This window comes from Ascidia mentula, chromosome 1 (genome assembly GCF_947561715.1).
Source record: "Ascidia mentula chromosome 1, kaAscMent1.1, whole genome shotgun sequence".
Lineage (NCBI taxonomy): Eukaryota > Metazoa > Chordata > Ascidiacea > Phlebobranchia > Ascidiidae > Ascidia > Ascidia mentula.
In genome coordinates this window covers 1,696,828-1,714,643 of record NC_138566.1, presented here as the reverse complement: position 1 = coordinate 1,714,643, position 17,816 = coordinate 1,696,828, and the positions used below count along the sequence as shown (strand labels likewise).

Sequence of the window (17,816 nt, the reverse complement as noted above, 5' to 3'; positions counted from 1 at the left end):
ACCAAACTTTTAACAAGAGCACTTGGAATTGAACATTGCCATGAGAATATATGCACAAAACTGGAATTGCACGAAACAAACATAGGGAAATTTAGTTCACGAATAACGGCATTGGAATAGAATTGTGTCGCTACAGCGAAAATACGAACGGTGCGTGTGATTTTTTATTGAGGCAAAAGTACACATTGCGCTTGAAATCGCTCCAGTCTTCATGATATAAACTGAGCAAAACACGACTCAAACGATGTTTCAGAAAGATGAATTGGCAGCAGAGCCAGAATGCATTCAGTATTCGGACCCTTTCTTGTGAAGCAAGGGCGAAGTGAGGTAAAGAGGTACGGTTGTGTCTTTACTTGTTTCTCCACCAGGGCCGCACATATCGAGATAGCCCATTCATTGTCGACCGACTTCTTTATTGGGGCCCTTCGACGGTTCATCGGTCGTCGTGGACGTCCAAACCAGATCTTCAGTGACAACGGCATGAATTTCGTCGGAGCCGAGCGTATCCTGCGTGAAGAACTGAAGAAATGGAACCAACAGCAGATTCACCAATATCTGCAACAACGCGAAATTGCATGGAGTTTTAATCCCCCCACTGCCAGCCACATGGGTGGGGTATGGGAGTGCATGATACGCTCTGTGCGCAAAATTCTCAACGCCCTGCTCTCGGAGCAGACGTTGTGTGATGAGCGGTTGTGCACTCTGATGGTAGAGGTCGAGGCAATCCTAAACTCCCGTCCCTTGGTCCCAGTGACGTTCGATCCGAAGGATGAGGAGCCCCTTACTCCCAATCATTTACTGCTGCAACGTGCAGCGCCGAATATGCCCCCAGGACTGTTCACGGGGAAGGACTGTTACCATCGAAACCGGTGGCGTCAGGTACAATACCTGGCCGATCAGTTTTGGAGGCGATGTTCTCGCGAGTACCTGCCTACGCTCATGCCCAGATCGAAGTGGGCAAGTGGACATTCGAATTTTATGGTCAATGACGTGGTTCTTGTGGCGGATAACAACCAGCCCCGCAGCAAGTGGTTCCTGGGTCGAGTGGTTGAGGAACTTCCTGATCGGAAAGGAGTTGTGCGTCAGGTGATCGTGAAGACTCACACTGGTGCGTTAAGACGCCCAATCGCAAAATTGTGCTTATTGTGCCGCGACGTCGCGATGCGTGATTAGTTGCGGGTGAACTGTTTTCGCAATTACTGTCCGATGTTTGTTTGTTGTGTTGACATGTACTCCTTGGATTCGTACATTGTGGGGGGGTATGTTACATCTTATTTGCCAGCAATTGCCTGATTTCTATTTATGTGCCTTTTTTCCTTTCACTGATATAATTGTTGCAGTCTATTGTAGTTTGTGACGTAACAGTTAACGGGTAGTTTTGTTGGACTGAAAACGTGGTTTAGTCCTTTTTTGTGTCTGACTTCCGTGGAGCACGGTTCTATGTCGCAAAGAGCTTAATTATCGGTGAGTTGCTTATGCGTATTGGATAAACTGTATTATCGTTAACCTTGATTGCTATTTGAAAGCAATGGCTTAAGATGCCATTCGTTGTACCTTAGAAAGTAAATTAGTCAGACAAGTTACTCACACAGCTTTGTTTATTCTTAGAGTGTTCGTGCCATTTAATCGAGTGGTGTTTGTGGTTTGTTGTCACAACAATTGATAAGCATTGTGTGTAACGTCGTAACGGGAATTTGTGACTATACATTGCATCTTTGTTTAGGCGTAACACTGAACTAGCAATTTGTTCGATTGCATGCCGGTTCCGAAAACATTTGGTGAGCCTGTATTGATTGTAAATTTAAAGTGCATTTGTTGATGTGATGCATTTTGTACAGAAACCGTCTTCTTTGTCCGAATAAAAAACTGCGAATATATTCGGAGGAAGTTCAGGAGGCGCGTTTTGACCTTTCCCTCGTGTGACGTTCCGCTCCACGAACCGGGGAGCATCTAACGGGCGTTATAGTGGTTGATTGTGGCGAATTAATCTAATCATTTATGACACGAATTCGTAGGTAACGCAACTGCCAAGCAAAGAATTACTTCTATCTTTTGCTTAATTGACGGTTTATTGTTTCTGTCGTGTTTTTAAAAGTTCATGCATCACGTTAGCAATCACAAAGGCTTTAACCACAAGAACACCCTGTCCCAGTAACTGTTTTATTATTATGCAACTACATAAGACTTCATAGGTCGAAATAGCGGCCATCTATCTGCAGCTCAAATTAACATCGAAATCCGTTTATTGCACTTGCTCACTTGTTGTCCCCTGTTTAATGCAAAACTATACTAAACCAGGTTTACAATGTTTTCCATTCCTATACATAAGGCTTGCTGCCAGCACTCGCACGACTGAAGCGCCTTCTATGACGTCACCCAACAATATTCTCGCTTTCGCACGATTTCGTTCGCAATAGCAAGAACGCGACTTTGATCATCTCAAAAGCCGGTCGCCGTATCAATCTACTTGTTTTACCAAAAAATTTTCTTTCAAGTTATAACCATCTCTTAGTTTAATTATTAAAATGTTTTATTTATCCGCGTCACATGCAATTTAATGTAAAGATTGGCTGAAAATGCGTTGCTGGTGTTTATAGATGGGAGTTCTGCAATAAAACGCGTTTAGTGAAGCGGTAACTAATTGCGTTTAGGCAAAGCAGAAAAGAATATAATTTTATTGCCTTGTAAATATATGAAATCGCAGCATGTGAATCAGAAGACAATGTAACCAAATTTGTTCTCCTAATTCTCTGAGTTCGTTTACAAAGTCGCGCAAAAGATATTAATATTTACGATTTTTTATAGTTGTACAAAAAATATTTATTATCCACACGATCAAGGGCTGATGACCACAGAAAAAGCTCTCACCACATCCAGGTTTGCCGTTAACTCCTCACGTTATTCTTCGCCTACAAGTAAATTGTCGCTTTTGGTGTTTCCTACTAATGTTCCTCGATAATTTATGCATTCGATAAACGTAAATTTTGCTTTATACATGCTTGTTTATTTATCCTGAAGTAGTGGCTGTTTTTATCTTATATTCCGGGGAAGGGGGTTTTCAACAACAAATTTTGACAAAATCAGACCTGCCTGGTAGGTCCCGCACTTAAAAAAACATTCCCTTCCACGAATACCAAACTATTGACAAAATCAAATCTATTTTATTTTTACAAGCTACAACGTACACGAACATGAAACACAAAATAGTTTGGGCACCGATAAAACCATAAGGGTTATCGAGTCAGGCGCCCATGTGAAGGTGATTTCCCCACGGAGAATCACAGTCTGCAACAGGATCACAGCTAGTTGCACTGGGAGGTGATCGATTGCAACCGACTGCTTTGGACGTTATATAGCGAGGAGTAACACTTGATAATTCACATGTGAAAACAAGATTCGCAAAAGGCACACATGTATTGAACATAATGCACAACCTGACCCATTGTAAAAGTGGAAATTATAAATTCGTTGCAGAATCACGTGGGAAATCGTCAAAAGGAATAATTGCTATTTTGCGGAGAACTGTTATTATCACAAAATACAACGGTTTTCAAACACAAATACATGATTTGAAAATAAATCAGAAAGCGTTGCAATAATAGAAAACAATTGGTTAAGTTGCATAAAACGATATTTTGACAAAAACTTTCACTTGAGCATCTTTGTCCGTAAGCAAACTCAGTTAAATATCAACTACTCCCAAAGATAGAAACATATCAAACAGCAACAATAGTCGCATTACAAACTGGTTTGTCAAGATCAAAAGCATGTGTCCAGACATCTGAGGTTGGATCGTAAACTTCAACTGATGTGAGTCCTTCACCCCAGTTCCTATAAAACAAACATGATACAGTTTCATGATTCAGGCACACAAAAAACACAGGCAAGTTGTTCTACAACGTTTTTCACTAGAAAGAAGTTTTATAAGTTAACAAAAACAAACCAACGTACACCCGCAGACCCCTACACCACTAAACCAAACCATGCATACAACCTTGTATAAAGCAATTGTTTAAATTTAACAAACGCTTTATGCGTGTTGTTAATCAAGTATAACATCGTATATCCCACTTGTCCCAGTTTCTCAACATTTACATTTTCACATAAAACGGGAAACAGTGGACTATAGTGACGTCATAATAGCTATTCTTACCTCAATCCACCCACAACATAAATCCTCCCATCAATAACACAAGCAGAGTGATGGAAACGAGTATTTAGGAGAGGAGAAACATGTTTCCATTTGTTGACTCTAGGTTCGTATTCTTCAACTGTTTGCAGGATGCCAAGACCTTCACCTCCTGTCAGATTTAAAGTAAAACTTTTTATTGTTTTTAGGTTAATACTTTATAGTTATATCTACTAGTTTTTATGTTTAGGATTCTTTTCAGGAAACTCCATTATATTTATCATGTGATACATTTACCGGTGACGAATAAGAATTATTTTTGTATTTTATAAAGTTTCCTTTAAAACCACTTACTGTTAATTTGATTACTTAACTTTTCATCACTAACCAATTGCATAGATCTTCCCTTCAATTTCTTCACATGTTAAATGACTTCTTGCTTCATTGAGAGAAGCGATTCTTGTGGAGGTTCCAACACGAATATCGTGGAATTCACATGATTGTAAGAGTTGTCTGCCATCATGTCCGCCCACAGAAAACAAAACATCTGAAGAAAAATCGCTTGTGTTAATATTTATTGTGACGTCATATTACGATTATGTCGTAATGTTACGTAACAAGCAATGAGGTAAGCTCTGCGTTTTTTGACGTACAAATAAGCGATCAGTTTTGAATCGAGGTTTTAATTGAGATTGTTACAGCGAGAATTAACGCATGGCTGATTTTAACTTTCACCGTGTTTGTATTCATCCGCGCATGTGGCTGTCTTTAGGACGACATGTTGTGGGCGAGATTGTGCTGCTGTTGAATTGTACTACTGTTAAAATGCTAACTATATATCTGGTTTATAGTCAAAATAAGGGTTAAAACATTATCTGAATTGAACGTTGGTGAAACCACTAGCCGCAGGCTAGTACAGACCTGGGTCACCCCACAGTTGGTACGTTTCTTTTTGTTTTGAACTTGTGAAGTGCTTTGACTCGGCGACATAATTTCCGAGTCTTGTACATTTAAAATGTTAACGTAGATACAATTTGTAAACTGAATAAGGAGGCATATTTTGTTGTCCATTGTTTCACTACGTACATTGTGACGTGGTAATCCGCTATTCATGATTGTTGTGGTTGCAGAAAAACCGCTACGCAACCTAATTACACAAGACGACCAGGAGTGGATTGTCCTGTTGGTTATGAAGTTGGGTGGGCGCGTTTTTGCCTAGTGGGACGACAGCGCAGGACCAGGCTGCGCACAAGCGGTCGTAACATTAAAGTTTTTCAACTTGGACAACGTTCCTACTCGGACAACTACGGAGTAACGTTTCGATAGAGGTTGCAAGATGGTTGAATCTCAAAAAACCCTTGACAATTTAGTTCATCGTCTTAACCTGGCATATCAAGATGCTGAGAAAATAATGATCGTCTCCTCGAATGTGCAAAAGTTAAAGGAGGTAACTTCGGCTATCGACCTTTTGTATGACGAATGTATTGACAAACATGCAATACGTTTGGATTCGGTAAAAAAGAAAAGGGACAGAAGGAAAATTAACGTTGCACTTTCAAGTTTACGAAGTGGCAAACAAGAGTTTGACGTACGTGTAAATGAATGGATGGAGCAAGTAATGCGTCCAAGGCCAACTGAGCGTGACAGCAAGGCATTGTCTGTCAGCGATTTCGGTTCAAAAGGCAAAGCGAGTTCACGAGTAAGCTCGAGCTCGAGTTGCAGGCGTACTGAAGCTCTTGTAAGAAAAGAGGTTGCGCTTCTGGAAAAGGAGTTTCTGCAGAAGAAGATGGAAGCCGAGAGTAAGCTTCTTCAGAAAAAGATGGAAGCTGAAAGCAATCTTTTGCAGAAAAAGATGGAAGCAGAAAATGAGATAAAAATTCTTGAAGCTGACCATAAATTAAAGGCTGCGACAATGGAAGCTGAAATGTGGGAACGAAAGTCATCATCGGGATCGTGCTTTGATGGATTTTCTCCGCAGAATCGGAACGTTGAGTTTTCCCCGTCCTCTACACAGGCCAAACTGCCGGAAATAAAAGAGAAAAATCAAGTGTTTGAGTCCGACGATGTCAAGAACAGTAACGACGAGGTGAAGGTGGTAATGGACAGTCCAACCTCTTCATGCAGTGAACCTAAGTCAAAACCGGATGTGGCGAATCATGAGCCGGAGGTGAGTGACTTGTACCGTGTTGCTGCTGTGTTAAAGGCAGGAATGGACCTTCCCAGACCGGAATTGTTGTATTTCGAAGGTGATCCACTAATGTATACGCGTTTCATGATAAGCTTCGATGAAAGTATTGGTCGTCGCGTAGACAGTGACAGCGCAAAGCTGAACTACCTGATTCAGTACTGTCGTAAGGAAGCGTATGACATGATCTCCTTTTGTATTGGTCTGGAACCTACGTATGGTTACAGAAAGGCCCGAGAGTTGCTATACGAACGGTACGGTCGTCCTCTTGTAATCGCACGTGCGTACGTGGAAAAGTTAGGTCATTGGCCTTACCTGAGATCCGACGATGCCGACGAATTGTCGGAACTTGCACGAGCCTTAGAGGAGTGTTTGGTGACTCTGACTCATCTGGGATACTTTGCAGACATCAACAACTTTGAAAATATGTTGAACATAGTAAAGTGGTTGCCGTTCACAATGCAGGGCCGATGGCGTAGACACGCAGCCGGCATTGAAAGAAGTGGAGAAGAGCCTCGTTTCTGTCACCTCGTTGAGTTTGTTAAGAATGAAGCTTATATTGGGAACACGATGTTTGGTCGTATGTTAGGGCCTCGGAAGGACAGGGATATGCAACAGAAGCGTAACAAAGGTCTTCCGACGAAGATAAGAGCATCGACCAACGCAACATCGGTTGCTCCAAGAAACGACAGAAAGTTCGAACCGAGCACCACTCAGAAATCAGGATGTCCTCTGTGCAGCAAATTGCACGACCTTGCGAATTGTGATTTATTTAAACGAAAAATCTTCGTTGAGCGAAGGAAGTTTCTTCGTCAAGCTCGGCTGTGTGATAATTGTTTTATGAAAGGCCATATAGCAAGAACTTGTAGTTTGCCAAGTTCTTGTACGATCAGCGGATGTCGCGGAAAGCATCACAATCTTCTGCACTGGACGGAATGGAAGACGTCTTCAACTGCGCCCGTATGCGAAGCATCTACGCAGTCTTCAGTGGAGTCATCGTCAAGTGCAACTGTCAGCTGGACTTGTATGAGCACTCATGCGGAAAGCGTCTATCTTAATATTGTTCCGGTAAAGGTTACGGGCAGTAATGGCAGGGAGCTGGAAACGTACGCCTTTTTGGATCAAGGATCGACCACAACCTTGTGTGATGAAAGGCTGATCAAGCAGCTAGACGTCGTGGGGAAGAAGACAACGTACTCCTTCACTACAGTAAGTGATAGGTCACAGAAAAGGGAGGGTTTGGCCGTCGATCTGACAGTAGCGTCGATTGATGGAAAGGAATCCGTACAATTGCATGACGTTTTGAGTGTAAACAGTTTGCCGGTTTCTCCGAACAAAGTCCCAGAAGGATCGCTTTGGCGGTGGCCTCATTTACGCGATGTGGAGTTTCCTGTTTTGCCCCATGGGGAAGTAATGTTGCTGATTGGAGCCAACGTTCCCGAGGTGTTCTGGATCAACGATGAAAGAAGAGGCGGACGAAAGGAGCCAAGTGCCGTGCGTTCTATGCTTGGTTGGTCACTTGTGGGTCCGTGCCATGGTCGTGGTTCAGATGATTCACAGGTATGTGTGAATTTTGTAAACTCACAGGACGAAATGTTGCACCAACAAATAAAGTGCATGTGGGAAAGCGACTTCGGTCCTACCGCGCTGTCACCTGGAACAACACTGTCGAAAGAAGACAGGTATGCATTGAAGCAGATGGAAGGCTCAGTCAAGCACCGTGATGGACATTATCAGCTGCGATTGCCATGGAGGCCAGGTGCTCCAAACCTACCGAATAACCGTTCTATGGCAATAAAGCGTTTGTCATACTTAAAACGGCGATTGGAAAATAATTCACAGCTGCATGGAAAGTACAAGCAAACGTTGGATACCTACCTGAAGGAGGGATATGCCAGGCGTTTAAACAGCGACGACAAGAATCCGGAGGATGGCGCTGTTTGGTACCTGCCGCATCACCCAGTGACACACCCGCAGAAACCGGGAAAGGTGAGGGTTGTCTTTGATTGTGCCGCCAGATTTCAAAATACGTCGCTAAACGATCAGCTTTTACAAGGACCAGATTTAATCAACAGCCTTTTTGGGACACTTGTTCGGTTTCGCCAGGAACCAGTAGCGTTGGTCGCTGACGTTGAAGCGATGTTTCATCAGGTGAGGGTGGACCAAGTTGATACATCCGTGCTGAGATTCGTTTGGTGGCCTGAAGGCGATTTGTCGTGCGAACCCGAAGACTACCAAATGCTGGTACATATATTTGGCGCAGCCTCGTCTCCTTGTTGTGCTGGGTTCTGTTTACAAAAAACGGCTGAAGATAATAAAGGTAATTTTAGTCCCGAAGCGGTCGCAACCGTGAAACGAAATTTCTATGTGGACGATTGTTTGAAATCCGTCGAAACTGAAGATAAGGCGATCAAATTGGCTGGCGAGTTGCAGGATCTGTTGCAACTTGGAGGGTTTCGGCTCAGAAAATGGGTAAGCAACAGCGAGGCTGTGTTGTCGTCAATCCCAGCCGAATATAGATCAGTGCAGTCAATTGTGTTAAATGCTGATGTGAAGAACATGGAACGTGTGCTCGGAGTGCTGTGGAATTATCGCTCTGACACGTTCGAATTCGACATCAAAGTTAAGAAAAAGCCTGCGACGAGGAGAGGAATACTTTCTATGGTCAGTTCTTTGTTTGACCCTTTAGGATTCGTTGCACCGGTAATATTGCATGCACGAATGTTGTTGCAAGAACTTTGTAAAGAAAAGTATGACTGGGATCAGGAAGTTCCACCTGATATAGGAAAAAGGTGGAATGCATGGACTTCTGAACTTCCACGTCTATCGTGTATTAAGATTGAAAGGTGCTTCCAGACAACCGCACATGAAGTCGAAAGGTGTGAGCTGCACCACTTTGCAGATGCGTCTTCCAGTGGATACGGGACAGTCGCGTATTTGCGAACGGTTGATAAGCAAGGCAGTGTGCATTGTGCCTTTGTTGCTGGGAAGGCTCGCATTGCACCTTTGAAGACAGTTTCCATACCCAGATTGGAATTGACGGCAGCTACTCTTGCTGTTAGAATGGATCAAGTTTTGAGGCAGGAACTTGATCTGAGTGTCGAACGATCTGTTTTTTGGACCGACTCGACTTCAGTTCTCCAAAGCATAAACAGTGTGAGTAAACGTTTTTGTACCTTTGTCGCCAACAGATTAGCAAAAATTGAAGAAGGGTCGGACGCGTCGCAGTGGAGGCATGTTCCTACTGAAAAGAACCCGGCCGATGATGCATCTCGCGGGTCTACTGTCAGGGCCTTTCTCGAAAACAAGCGTTGGTTCTCTGGGCCATTGTTTCTGTGCAAAGACGAGAGTCGCTGGCCTGCGAATCCTATAAACGTCCGGGACATGCCCGAAGAATATTTGAACCTAAAGCCGAAGAAAACGATGGTTTTGCATGCTACTGAGGAGCGTCATTTGTTTGATGACTTGATTCAGCGCTATTCTTCATGGAAGAAGTTAAAGCAGGCAGTAGCGTGGCTCCAGCGGTTTGTGGACTATCTTCAATCTCGAAGAGAACCGCAGTCTAAGGGAATGACTGTCGTGGATCTTGCAAGGGCTGAAATCGCGATTGTCAAATATGTCCAGCGATGGGAATTTTCGGAAGAATTGGATGCACTGTGTAAGTGTGAAGACGTCGGTCGTGGTGAAAGGAAGAAGAATATGAAGAAACTTCCGTCGAAAACATTGTACAGACTCAGTCCAGTCTTGATTGATGGCGTTTTGCGAGTGGGTGGTCGTCTGCAAAGGGCGCCAATACCATTCGACTTGAAGCACCCAATTGTCTTACCAAACGCACATCATATTACTACTTTAATTATACGTGAGTCTCACGTGAATGTTTGTCATGCTGGAATGTCGCACACTTGGTCAGATATTCGTCAAAAATACTGGATTGTGCGAGGTGGAGTTGCAGTGAGAAGAATCCTTGGAAATTGTGTACTTTGTCGAAAAATAAATGCATCGGTGTCGAAGCAGATGATGGCTGACTTGCCTGTTGAGCGCACGATTCCGGGCGAGCCTCCGTTTTCATCTGTTGGAGTGGATTACTTCGGACCTATGCTTGTCAAACAGGGAAGAAGCGAAGTCAAAAGGTATGGTTGCATCTTCACATGTATGACTGTTCGTGCCGTGCATTTGGAGGTTGCGCACTCGCTATCTACCGACTCGTTTATTGATGCCTTCAGAAGGTTCATTGGGCGACGTGGGAAGCCCAGACGCGTATTTAGTGATAATGGCACAAATTTTGTGGGTGCGGAGCGCATACTGCGCGAATCCCTGGAAAAATGGAACCTAAAACACGTCGAGGAACGTCTACGTCAGTGGAGCGTTGACTGGTCATTTAATCCACCCGCCGCCAGCCATATGGGTGGCGTCTGGGAACGCATGATTCGTTCAGTGCGCAAAATTTTAAACGTCTTGTTGGGACAACAGATGCCTTCCGACGAGACTCTGAGCACGCTGCTCGTCGAGGTCGAATTCATCTTGAACTCGAGGCCTCTCACCCCTGTTAGTCTTGATCCGGCCGACAGAGAGCCGCTGACGCCGAATCACCTACTGTTGATTGGGCGACAAGAAACGTCGTCACCAGGAATATTTGTGAAAGAAGACAACTACGTTCGACGACACTGGCGCCAGGTTCAATATTTGGCAGACCAGTTTTGGATCCGATGGACAAACGAGTACCTGCTGACGCTGCAGACACGTCAGAAATGGCAATTTCCCGAAAGGAACCTCGAGGTTGATGATCTTGTCCTGTTGGTGGACACTTCGGCCCCACGAGGAAAATGGTTAACCGGAAGGATTGTGGAAACGTACCCGGATAAGTTCGGGTTCGTGCGTAGTGCTTTGGTGAAAACACACCCGGGTCGTTCAAGCGACCAATCGCGAAGCTGTGCCTGATAATGAAGGCTTGTGTTTGTTTGTTCGTTCGTTTTCGTTCTCGCTGTTTGTGTGTTTAGATGTTCTCATGGGTTCGTACATCGTCGTGGGGTATGTTACAGCGAGAATTAACGCATGGCTGATTTTGACTTTCACCGTGTTTGTATTCATCCGCGCATGTGGCTGTCTTTAGGACGACATGTTGTGGGCGAGATTGTGCTGCTGTTGAATTGTACTGCTGTTAAAATGCTAACTATATATCTGGTTTATAGTCAAAATAAGGGTTAAAACATTATCTGAATTGAACGTTGGTGAAACCACTAGCCGCAGGCTAGTACAGACCTGGGTCACCCCACAGTTGGTACGTTTCTTTTTGTTTTGAACTTGTGAAGTGCTTTGACACGGCGACATAATTTCCGAGTCTTGTACATTTAAAATGTTAACGTAGATACAATTTGTAAACTGAATAAGGAGGCATATTTTGTTGTCCATTGTTTCACTACGTACATTGTGACGTGGTAATCCGCTATTCATGATTGTTGTGGTTGCAGAAAAACCGCTACGCAACCTAATTACACAAGACGACCAGGAGTGGATTGTCCTGTTGGTTATGAAGTTGGGTGGGCGCGTTTTTGCCTAGTGGGACGACAGCGCAGGACCAGGCTGCGCACAAGCGGTCGTAACAGAGATTAATCAATATTATGGTTGATATTCATGCAATAAAGAACTATAAAAACAAGATGGAATATTTCCTGTTTTTCTGTAAGTTTGAGGTCGGCGTTTCACAACATTTTCACGGCCAAGAGTGAATATTGTTGGGGTAAATAGCGTGAATTTACTGAATACTTTAATTTATGGTTTACGGTTAATTATGCTGTTGTTTCAGATGCATGCCAACTATTTAGGACTGGATCCAGTAATGAGATTATTTCCACACAAAAATAAACTCAGATGCATTCTTACTGTCAATTGAACACATTCCATGTGTATATCTTGGTTGTAACATGTCAAATCCTTTTCTCCATCTGTCTTCTTGTACAGAATAACACAAAGTTGATGAAAATGCTCCTTGGTTTCCATGACCCCCCGTGAGATACACATCATCTAAATTTGTTTGTATTTTGTGAAAACAAGGTTGTCCATAAAAGTTATAATTGTTGATAAACATCTAAATATTCACCAAATATTTACAAAATGTTTGCAAAAACTTAGTTGAACAATTTTCTGTTCAATTGGTAACTTGTCAGTAAAGTGTCAGTAATACTGTTATATGTGCAAACAAATTTTGCTTATGAAGTCAGGGCAGAATGCACAAAGTTTCTCTGGGTTATTACTTACAAAAGTTATGGTGGGCAATTTGAATGAGTTGGTTGAGAGATGAGAAGATAGTCATAAACCACACAAAGGCACACTAGTAATGAACGGAAATAAATATTAACAAAACCCCTTGTCAGCCACCGCGTTACTTTTTATTGCCATGACAATTTGTGTAGGGGGCTTCCCCAATCCTTTAATTCTGGAACAGCCCCTGGTTTAGTAATCAACAATTTCGGAAATAACCACACCAACCTCCAACAACAGCAGATGCAACATAACGTCGACCTTCCGATAAATTAGCAATTTTTACCCAGTTTTTACGTTCCTCCAAATTCAACATCTCACAACTTTGTGTTGGACCATCTCCACCCATTACATAAACATTTTCACCAAATTTGGCTGAAGCTGAGTTCACTCTGTCTGTGATCATTTTCTTTAACAAAATTTAATGACCATGAAACAATACATTAAAGTGATTTACATGTTTCTAAATAAAAGAAAAGTCTCTATCTTAAAACATGTAACTCGAATAATAGAAAAAAACATGACATACTATGGAACATATTTTGTCAAGTCATTTTACTAAACCAGGGCATGTTGCATTATTTTTTTCTTGTGCAATAAATTTTGAAAAGAATATCAGTGGCCATATCTTGCATTAAATCCGAAATGTCACTGGACTTTTGCAGTCTTGATAACTTAATTAATCAGAATTGTTCTTCTGGCACTCAAGTTTCTAGTGTTTATTTGAAACCGACGTTCCGTCTGCCATCCGGCGAGACTTCCACCCTGAGGGATTAATAAGTATGCCTGGCAGCAAAAATAGCAGTATATTTGATAACTTAACTACAAATTTATATTTACTTGCACACAAAAAAAGCATGTATTTTCATGGGAAAGTACGTTAAATGAGCAAAACCATTTGACAGCAAGCAATGTACATACTGGGTAATGTTCATGTTGTTTTGTGGTAACATTCCATTTCACACAATCTTGTTTTGAATTATCTCCACCAATGAGAAGAAATCCTGACAAATCTAAAACATAAACAATGCTTGTTATGGTTTTGGTTTGTGTAAAATAAATAATTATGGTGATAACAATGGAAACATATTTCCCCTTTTCAGGTGAAGTTGTTCCTTTGTAAATCAACCTATTTCATTAGAGTTTGTATTTAACAACCTTCAGTTACATTTTTAAATTCAGCTATGAAACTAACACATTTTGCAAGTTATGATGAAGCACATCTTTCTGTATTCGATGTAGTTTTATTTTTAGACCTTTGTTTAATCTCAGGCCACAGAATTGTATCCCTAACTTGTTGGTAGTTCACTGTCCCTGGATTCTGACCACATATTTGCAATATTATTTGCCATGAGTAAATGTGAAGTGGGAAATTTAAGTGGAGGTTAAAGTCATAAGATATGTGGGTGGTGTAAATATGGCAGATGTAACAAATTGCTTTGAATGTGACATTAAATAAAAAATTTTGCACCTTTTTTAACTGAACTTGCTTTTCCTCTTGTTCCTGGTTTTTCAAATTTCATTGACAAAGCATCCAAAACTGCATTGCTGCATTCAACATTATTTCTCATAAGAGGCTGAAAAAAACACAAATGTTAAAAAGTCACAGGTCCAAAAATAACAAACTTTATAATTTACTTCATTTCTAACTGTAGTTGTAAGAAACTGAGTGGAAATAGATGAAAGATCAAGTTGTGAGAAAAGATTCACAAACAAATCCTCTCGATGGGAAGGATTGAAATTGACCCATCGAACCATTCCAGTAAAAACAGCTTCTTCCATCTACATTCAACAACTAATATGTAATAACAAGTAACAGTTTAAACAAACGACGAAGTGATTAATGTCACCGGTGACTACATCAAATACTAAATTTACACCAAGAGCATGAAACGAAAGGTGAAACATCACAGAGTTTAAATCACTATTTAAGCTTCTTTAAATATAGAAATAAAAAATTCTCAAAAAACAAAATCGGTCTTAATAATTTTAATCACAAAATATATTAGAAAAACAAATTAATCACAATTACCCCTTTGTTTCTCTGTTTCATGATTGCAGACATATCAAGAACATCAAGTTGCATGAAATCATCATGTTGTACAACTGTTGCAATGTTATCAACAATCATTTGGTTTGTTTTCTTTTCCACATCAGCAAGATTGTATCGAGTAGCATAAGCTCTTAGCTTCAAACAGTTGTCGGTTGAAGTCATTTTAAGGATGACTCGACAACAAAATGACTTCAACTCTGAAAGTGTAGATAAAACAAAATTCAGCCACACCCAATTCAGAAGTAATATCTGTGCTCACTTCTCCATTGATTACAAATAATTTGTTTTGTCCCTGGTGTCAACAACGTGACAATAGTCAAAAACAAAAATTTTAACCTAAAATATGCAAAATTGTCATGGTTTGCAAATAAATAAATACACATGTAGAACATATATATTGAAATAATCACTCTTAACACATTAACATTAGTAAAGATTAAAACTTGCATACCTTGCATCTGTGTATAATCAGCATCTTCCAACACTTCCAACACATTTTTCTCTGTTACTTCAATATCACCAGTGTAAATATAATCCAATACACTTTCCAGTCTTTTTGGTGGAATATTGTCAACCTTGATAAAATCTGAGTATTTCTCGCGCATCTATAAGAAAACAAAGTCAACCAATCACAACAAACACACACAATCTGGTCTAAAGAACTGACAAAAATTTACAACTTTACCATTTGGAATATGGTATGTAATTTACATATAATAACATACATCAGTCCCGTTCAAATAAAAACATTACAAGGGCCATAGCAAAAAATAAATAAATCTAGTAGGTTGCATTCCAGAATAGTTACAAAAGTTAAGCCAATGTAATTGTCAAGGAATAACAAAAATCACCTTAACATCTTAAAAAATTAAACTTAAATATCATAACAACTTAAACAAATGCTTATCAGATTCGCAAATACTAGACTAAGCTATTGCAACTGAGCCAATTGTGTCAAAACATGAGCTGGATGTCGGGATCGAGCCATGTGGTATGGAGGCCTGGTGTAAACTAAAGGGGGTGAACAACACTGAGTACATATGTTCATAAAAGACAGGTATGAAATATTATGGTATGTTGGTCAATTGTTGAGATATTATACAACATGACCTATGAGTTTTGTCACCAAACTAAATTAATTTTAAAAAGTAAAGAGTTGTTGTTGTTGTCTAAATGACATTTTTTGCTTGATTGCAACAATGTATTTACGGACAGGGGACAACTAAACGACAAACACTCAGGTTTCATATTATTTCTACAAAACAAACACACTTACCTCAACACCAAGTAAAGCATTAAAATAATCTGACATAGAACAAACAACAGCATCATGTATTGAATAGTTTTCTCCATCGGAACAAAGTGTTCTGTTGCAAAATCGTTTTGTTTCTTTTCTGTCACTAAAACATCAATAGTTTAACTTCAGTAAATCTTCATAAATTAAACTTACTTGTTTAAAAAATTCATCACTTTCTGGTGATGCAAGTTTATTTCTTCTTGTGTTCGCTTCATGATGAAGACAAAAAGTTAAACTGACAGTGAATGAAATACCGGGTCTAGTGTACAACCCTTAATGTTTGCAAATAAATTCTTTTTATTTTTTGCAGCATTTCCGAGAACGGAACTAATGTCACACCGGAGGGGAACCACCTTTACACCACGCTTGAGTGATCAGAAAGTAATAATTATTTTTTTTCAGTTAAATTAATTCAAAATTTATTTTGACCATCAAACATTGAGTAACACATAAATTTTCAAACAAACCGATGCTTTTAATTATTCAAGCATTGCACGAGAACTATTTCGTTGTGTGATCGGTTTTAAAAAAATATTTGGCCTTGGTCTATTTATAGCTTTTACAGATAAATAAGCATACGTATGTGGAGTTTGTTCAACTAGAAAAGTACATCCCAACCAGTGGGTCGCATTTCTAAATGTTACAGTTTTCTATTAGATCACGAAATTGTTGCATGTCATTCGTTTGGTCATATATCTCATTGTGGGTCGCACAATAAAACTTGCATTAAAAGTGGGTCGCGAACTGAAAAAGGTTGGGAAGCATTGCAATAGAATGTGATCTATCATCACCCAAATTTTGCCGTCAAGTTCCGAACTTTGCTGTAATAACGTCAAAGCAACAATAGCACAAATTTCGCAACACAGAACAGCACAAATATTAAAAGACAAAATAGAGTTAAGTTGGGAACGTTTGCATTAGGGTTTAAGAAAGACTGTAAGTTTGCAAAAAAATCCAAATAATCCGGCGACATCGCCTGAAGAATTCAAGTTGGATTTATGGACGAGTTGCTCTGCCACAACCACATCTATATATTTAGTTTCAGGTGGAATTATTTCCAAAACGTCCATGTCATTACCACAATTTACATTGTGAAATCTCCATTAAGAACATAATTACAAACAACGTTTTTTATAATATAAACACCAGGAAAATTAAAATGTGTCGATGCAAGGACCAATTTTGTAAGAATGAGGATAGGACCAAGCCTTTATATAGAAATTCCTCCGTTCCATAGGCGTGTACCTATATTCGCATGGCTCCTGGTGCGCCACGCACGAGTCTGTCCATGACATATGCCATGTCCATGGGTCCTTATACTCGCATGGGTCGTGATGGGCCAAGCAAGAGTCTGTCCATGACATATGCCATGTCCATGGGTCCTTATACTCGCATGGGTCGTGATGGGCCAAGCACGAGTCTGCCCATGACATATGCCATGTCCATGGGTCCTTATACTCGCATGGGTCGTGATGGGCCAAGCACGAGTCTGCCCATGACATATGCCATGTCCATGGGTCCCTATACTTACATGACATACGACATTGCTATTGTTTTGGTTTCCTGCTTGTCAATTAAATTATAATAAGTTGCAGGAAATGCCAACGCTGTCGTTATGTTAACTTCCAAGAAAAACAGGAAGGTTTCGTCTGTTTGCGAATGGCTTGCTTTAAACTACGTAGGATTTAAAATATCAAGCTCAGCAAAAACCTCAGTATCAATATGTTGACGTCCCGTTGGTTTTACAGCTAGTGTGGAAGATGGATGTTTAAAAGTTTTTGATTTTGACTAAAATCTAATTAGTCTATTTCAACAGTAATATTTCATGCAATGGCATGATCGCCCCACTGCGCAGGTCCTTGCTTGGCGATCACAGCTAACGTATCGCGATCAT

At 40.7% G+C, this 17,816-nt stretch overlaps 4 protein-coding genes across 4 annotated transcripts; 3 read left to right on the top strand and 1 right to left on the bottom strand.

Annotated features, from left to right (window-relative positions):
- The first annotated feature begins 279 nt into the window (after nucleotides 1–279).
- LOC145917752 (uncharacterized) lies at nucleotides 280–1,173 on the top strand. Its single transcript, XM_083003024.1, has one exon. The coding sequence runs from the start codon at nucleotides 280–282 to the stop codon at nucleotides 1,171–1,173; it is 894 nt and encodes a 297-aa protein (XP_082859150.1).
- Nucleotides 1,174–5,465: 4,292 nt separating this feature from the next.
- LOC145911634 (uncharacterized) lies at nucleotides 5,466–6,588 on the top strand. Its single transcript, XM_082999042.1, has 2 exons — nucleotides 5,466–6,480; nucleotides 6,542–6,588. Exons 1-2 carry the CDS (start codon nucleotides 5,466–5,468, stop codon nucleotides 6,586–6,588), a joined length of 1,062 nt encoding a protein of 353 aa, XP_082855168.1.
- Nucleotides 6,589–6,773: 185 nt separating this feature from the next.
- On the top strand, nucleotides 6,774–8,320 carry LOC145917748 (uncharacterized). The gene is made up of 2 exons (XM_083003021.1): nucleotides 6,774–8,073; nucleotides 8,157–8,320. Exons 1-2 carry the CDS (start codon nucleotides 6,774–6,776, stop codon nucleotides 8,318–8,320), a joined length of 1,464 nt encoding a protein of 487 aa, XP_082859147.1.
- LOC145917747 (kelch-like protein 12) lies at nucleotides 8,283–15,100 on the bottom strand. The gene is made up of 8 exons (XM_083003020.1): nucleotides 15,077–15,100; nucleotides 14,605–14,760; nucleotides 14,211–14,354; nucleotides 14,044–14,149; nucleotides 13,494–13,585; nucleotides 12,801–12,981; nucleotides 12,195–12,335; nucleotides 8,283–8,602 (listed from the first exon to the last, which is right to left on the bottom strand). The coding sequence occupies exons 1-8, from the start codon at nucleotides 15,098–15,100 to the stop codon at nucleotides 8,379–8,381; spliced, it is 1,068 nt and encodes a 355-aa protein (XP_082859146.1). The 3' UTR covers nucleotides 8,283–8,378.
- Between the last annotated feature and the right edge of the window lie 2,716 nt (nucleotides 15,101–17,816).

Bases quoted from the DNA above. Each gene is read 5' to 3' on its own strand.
- LOC145911634 (XM_082999042.1), top strand. From the start codon at position 5,466: ATGGTTGAATCTCAAAAAACCCTTGACAATTTAGTTCATCGTCTTAAC. The intron at 6,481-6,541 runs GTAAGGAAGCGT...GTATGGTTACAG, and splicing joins CTACCTGATTCAGTACTGTC to AAAGGCCCGAGAGTTGCTAT.
- LOC145917752 (XM_083003024.1), top strand. From the start codon at position 280: ATGCATTCAGTATTCGGACCCTTTCTTGTGAAGCAAGGGCGAAGTGAG.
- LOC145917748 (XM_083003021.1), top strand. From the start codon at position 6,774: ATGCAGGGCCGATGGCGTAGACACGCAGCCGGCATTGAAAGAAGTGGA. The intron at 8,074-8,156 runs GTGCTCCAAACC...AATAATTCACAG, and splicing joins GCGATTGCCATGGAGGCCAG to CTGCATGGAAAGTACAAGCA.
- LOC145917747 (XM_083003020.1), bottom strand. From the start codon at position 15,100: ATGCTGATTATACACAGATGCAAG. The intron at 14,355-14,604 runs GTAATTGTGATT...TGTTGAATGTAG, and splicing joins TGAAACAGAGAAACAAAGGG to ATGGAAGAAGCTGTTTTTAC. The intron at 12,336-12,800 runs GTTGGTGTGGTT...AAACAAATTTAG, and splicing joins TGCATCTGCTGTTGTTGGAG to ATGATGTGTATCTCACGGGG.